The sequence below is a fragment of the Eurytemora carolleeae genome, unplaced genomic scaffold (assembly GCF_000591075.1).
Source record: "Eurytemora carolleeae unplaced genomic scaffold, Eaff_2.0 scaffold560, whole genome shotgun sequence".
NCBI classification, from domain to species: domain Eukaryota; kingdom Metazoa; phylum Arthropoda; class Copepoda; order Calanoida; family Temoridae; genus Eurytemora; species Eurytemora carolleeae.
Window position 1 is genome coordinate 1 of NW_019396449.1, and position 5,603 is coordinate 5,603.

Here is a 5,603-nt window from a genome sequence, read left to right on the forward strand (position 1 = left end):
TAATCAACCAGACTTACAGTCTATTGTCAATCAATTAATCAACCAGACTTAAAGTCTATTATCATTCAATTAATCAACCAGACTTACAGTCTATTATCATTCAATTAATCAACCAGACTTACAGTCTATTATCACCTACGCCTGCCTATTGTTTTACAATTATGTACAATTGGAAAAAGTTGATACTAAAATATTCTGAGTTATGGGGCGGTTTCCAACTGGATTTTAAAACATTTACTTTCACTCCTTATTCTTCAATATTTATTCATACTGATGATATTGATAATATTGATGATACTGATGATCCCATGAAAAGTGTGAAAATATTGAAATACCCACCCTGTAAGTAGTTCTTTATCTTTGCAATACAATTTTTTTCTTCCAAATTTATACAACAGCATGACAATTTATGTACTGTAAATCTGCATAAGTTCATGCATGTATCTATCTACAGTTGGACATATAAGTGGAATTTGCTTTAACAATCCTGAAAAATCTTAATATGATTTTTCAACCCAAACTGAGATTGTTTATAATCCTCTTTGAAACTTTAAGTAATTATACCTACAGTGATAACCAGAAAACTCTGAAATAGGAAGACGACTTTAAGAATCAAGTTATAACTTTAAAAGTCCAATGAGGGCAAGACACAGCAATTGTGCAATGTAAACAGACCCATTTTACTAAATTAGTGATTTAATAAGTATCAAGCAAATTATTTGCTTTCTAACAAAATCAAAAACACTTCAGTATTGGTGTAATGTCGTCTTCCTATTCCGTTGTTTTCTGGTTATGACTGTAGGGTACCTAGATATTGTTAGTCTATCAGTTCGAAACAGTTTACAATTTGTTCACAAACCATGTGCAAAATAAAAAATTCCAAAATAAAAAGTGTTTCTTAATACAATCTAATTATTATGCGGTACATTTATTTAGCATTATCAACAAAAAAAAATAAACAAAATTAATTACAATAAAATAGTTTAGCATTTCTTGTCCGGTTTGCGTGCATAAAACAAATCTCATCGGGGGATTGTTTTAGATTCAGTCTAAAGTTTACAGCTCAAAGCTCTTCATGTAGGTTTCAGCAGATCTTCCACAAGGACTCTCCGGAGAATAAGAAGGTGTGTTGGCTACAGCATCAAGGAAAGCAATACCAGCGGCTTGGTTGGCTTTTGCTTCAGATTTACCACTGAGATAAGCATCAAAATATGCTTCAGCGGCCACTGCACAAACAGGGTCAAGTTTATTGTTGTCTCCGCTAATAGACTCATCAATGAAGGTCATCATTGCAAGGGCATTCGGCTGGCTAGGCTTGCTTTTCAACTGTGAAGCATACATTTTTGTGGCAGCAGCACAAGCGCTGTCAGCTGGAAGAGTGGCTCCGCTCCTGTATTCTTTGAAGAAAGCTTGGGCGGCCTTGAGGTTAGCTGTCAGTTCAGAATCTCCAGCTTTATGTGCATCAAAGAAGGCTTTGGATGCAGCAGCACAGACTGGATCATAAATTCTCTTTCCTCCATTCTTGATCATGTGATCAATAAAGCTGATCATACCTTCAGCGTTGGGGCCACTTGGTGCTTTAGGAAGAGCAGAATAGTATCCCTTGGTAGCAGCAACACAGGGAGAGTCTGCTGGAATATTTAGGCCATCATTGTAAGCAGTCAAAAAGGCCTCAGCAGCAGCAAGGTTTGCTTTGGTTTCGGAAACTCCATTTTTATATGCATCCCAGAAAGCTTTTGTTGAAGCAGCACACACTGGGTCTGGCACTCTTTCTCCGTCTTTGATCATTTTGTCCATAAATGCTTCCATGGCAGCCTTGTTGGGTCCAGATGGAGGATTAGGGATGTTAGCATAATAAGCTCTGGTAGCAGCAGCACATGGGGAATCAGCTGGAAGTGATGATCCCTTGGCAAATTCCTCAAAAAATGATTCAGCTGCAGCAAGATTGGATTCAAGCTCCCCTTTTCCATCCTTCCATGCACTCCAATAGCCTCGAGTTGCAGCAGCACATACTGGATCTGGAGTACGGGTTCCATTTCCAACCATCTGGTTCATAAATGCTACCATGGCAGCCTTGTTAGCAGGACTAGGAGGGTTTGGGATGTTTTCCAAATATGCCATAGCAGAAGCAGCACATGGGGAATCAGCAGGGACAGAAGAACCTTTAGAAAATTCATCAAAAAATCCTTCAGCAGCAGCCAAGTTAGATTTTAGTTCCCCCATGCCAGCCTTCCATGCATTAAAGTATGCCTTTGCAGAGGATGCACAAACAGGATCTGCAGTTCTCTTTGATCCATCAGTTATCATTTTGTTCATAAAAGCTTCCATGGCAGCTTGATTGGCAGGGCTTGGGAGCTTCTCAGTTGCCTTCCAGTATGCCCTGGTTGCAGCAGCACAAGGAGAATCAGCAGGAATTGTTGACCCCTTAATAAACTCTTCAAAGAAAGCTTCTCCAGCAGCAAGATTGGCCTCAAATTCAGATCCACCAGTCTTATAGGAAGCCCAGAAACCAAGAGTAGATGCAGCACACACTGGATCAGGAGTTCTCTCGCCATCAGAAATCATTTTATCCATAAATGCTTCCATAGCAGCCTTGTTAGGTCCAGATGGAGGGTTGGGAATGTTGGCATAATATGCTCTAGTGGCAGCAGCACAGGGAGAGTTTACAGGAATGTTTGAACCTTTGGCAAATTCATGGAAAAAGGCTTCAGCAGCTGCAAGGTTGGAACTCAGTTCATCATCTCCATTTTTGTAGGCATCCCAGTAAGCACGCAGAGACATGGCACAGACAGGGTCAGGGGTTCTTTCTCCATCAGCAATCATTTTATCCATAAAAGCTTCCATAGCAGCCTTGTTGGCTGGACTAGGAGGGGTAGGAATGTTTTCATAGTAAGCACGAGTAGCAGCTGCACAAGGGGAATCAGCAGGAATCTTGGATCCCTTCATGAACTCATCAAAGAAGGCTTCTCCAGCAGCAAGATTGGATGTAAGCTCATCTTCTCCAGATTTCCATGCATCCCAGAAAGCTCGAGTAGATAAGGCACATACAGGGTCTGGTTGTCTTGGTCCATCAGCAATCATTTTATCCATGAATGCCTTCATTGCTGCTTTGTTAGGAGGACTAGGAGCATTAGGAAGATTTTCAAAGTATGCTACTGTAGATGCAGCACATGGAGAGTCAGCTGGAATAGTTGATCCTTTAGCAAACTCCTCAAAGAAAGCTTCTGCAGCAGCAAGATTAGCTTCAACCTCAGAGGCACCAGCTTTGTATGCCTTCCAATAGGCCTTGGTTGAACCAGCACACACAGGGTCAGGCATCCTCCTTCCATCCCTGATCATTTTGTCCATGAAGGCAACCATAGCTGCCTTGTTGGCTGGACTTGGAGGGTTTGGAATATTATCATAGTAAGCTCTGGTTGCAGCAGCGCATGGAGAATCTACAGGAACTGTAGAGCCAGCGGCAAACTCTTCAAGGAAAACCTCAGCAGCTGCAAGGTTTGAGGTCAACTCATCATTTCCAGCCTCATAGGATTGCCAGAAGGCCTCAGTAGATCTCCAGCAAATAGGATCTTGTTCAAACTTCTGAGTAGAAAATGCTTTGTCAATAAATGCAATCATAGCAGCAGCATTTGGAGGGGAAGGCTTCTTTTCCAGAGCATTAAAGTATGCCTTTGTAGCTATGGCACATGCAGGATCTCTCAATTCTTCTCCAGCTTTAGCTTTGGCAAACAGAGCCTCAGCAAAACTCTTTGCAGCAATGAGATTAGCATCAGTGTGAGTCTTTCCATCAAGAATTGCTTTGACATAGTCAACTCCAGAAACAGCACAAGGGTTACCAGATTGAAGTCCAGGGAAGTTGTTCATAAACGCAAGAGCAGATTTTACAACAGGGTCAGTACCCTCTTTCTCAGCTTGTCTCCATGCTACAACAGATGCTTCACATGCACTTCCAGCTGCTGGTTTTAATCCTTTGTTATGTGCAAGAATGTAGGCTCTGGTAGCTTCAGCATTGGCCTGTTCAGCTGTGGCATTGTGCAGAATCATCTCCAGATATGCCTCTGTGGCAACAGCACAGATATCATCCCCTGCTACCTGTTTCATGTACTCTAAAGCTGCAGCAGCAGAAGGAGAAGAAGCATCTCTAGCAGCATTTATTCTTTTATCCTTTACCAGTGGTGTATTAAGCGCTCTTTGTACATAAGGTTCAGGATCAATGTAATCTGGAGAAGAAGCCTTTTGTCTGGCAAGCCTTGGGATACTTCCTGGTCCATAAAAGTTCTTGTATCCATTAAAGTGTGGAGAGTAATGAACTGCTCGCATATGATCCCATTGAGGAGCAGAGGATCCTAGCCGGATTAGGGCAGAGATCACCTAAAATAGTAAGTAATTAAACAATGTTAAAATGAAATAATATCAGTTGAATGTTTTTGAAATGCTAGTTTTGTAGCTTTAAGCAAACTATTAAAAAAGGTATATAACAATTTTTGATTAAATAATTTTGTGACCCTGTAAGGTTCATAAAACTGTAAAATATTAATTTTACCATATATTTGTCTCTCTATTTGCTTTACAATTTATATAATCTTCCCTTATTTATGTGTTGGTTATAGCCAGCCAAATGGCAGAACCAAATAGACTTGAGTATTTTTAGGGAACCCATGGGTGACAAAAGCTAATAAAAGTTATGGAATATTTGTATTTCCATTGGTACCTTTTGGCACTGCTAAAATCATAATTGAAGGCCAAGCGGTAAATTGTGGGAGTAACTATGAGAAGCCTGGATTATTTCGTGCAATTTCTGGCAATTCAACTTGAAACGTGTGATACATATAATTCAACTTGAAACGTGTGATACATATAATTCAACTTGAAACGTGTGATACATATAATTCAACTTGAAACGTGTGATACATATAAGATTTCTAAAGTGTCATATTCCTATTCTACAGTTTTATGCTTCTCACTGTACAAAATCCAATGAACACAAATAATGTCAACATGTTCAAAATATGAAGGATAAAAGACAATTTGTAAGTTATCACTGAACATTTTAAGCTAATTTTGGAATATTTAAACAAAGTCTGAAAATATGAAAACTCTAACTTACCAAAATTGTAAACATGGTTTTATAAGTTCCTACTGTATAGGTTGGTGAGTTCTTGTTGGTTGTATGAGTTCCGACTATATAGGTTGGTGAGTTCTTGTTGGTTGTATGAGTGCAAATGAGAGAATGCAGGTTTCTCCTTTCAAACCCTTTTATTTATACTTAAAAGACCTATATGAACATTATTATGGTTCCATATGCTTGGGATTCCTTTCGTATCTTTCCCTGTTTCCAACCTAAAGTCAAGCAGGCATTAGTGAGAGATAAAAATGTAAAGAAGGGGGGAGGCGTCTCAGATTTTGGGTGAATCATTCATTCATTCATTTTCTCTCAACTTTTATCATGCAGTTTATAAAACTTTAATTCCTGTATTCTTATTAGGGCAGCAGTTTGTTCTTTCTATTTAAGAAAAGGTTTGACAATATTCTAAAGGGAAAAATGGTACTTTTGGAAAATAAGCCTTGTTGAAATGACCCCCCCCGTTGGCTGGACTAGGAGG

At 39.5% G+C, this 5,603-nt stretch overlaps 1 protein-coding gene across 1 annotated transcript; it reads right to left on the bottom strand.

Moving 5' to 3' along the window:
- Nucleotides 1-909: 909 nt before the first annotated feature.
- On the bottom strand, nt 910-5,219 carry LOC111703508 (uncharacterized). Its single transcript, XM_023475463.1, has 2 exons — nt 5,108-5,219; nt 910-4,371 (listed from the first exon to the last, which is right to left on the bottom strand). The coding sequence occupies exons 1-2, from the start codon at nt 5,120-5,122 to the stop codon at nt 1,057-1,059; spliced, it is 3,330 nt and encodes a 1,109-aa protein (XP_023331231.1). The 5' UTR covers nt 5,123-5,219; the 3' UTR covers nt 910-1,056.
- Between the last annotated feature and the right edge of the window lie 384 nt (nt 5,220-5,603).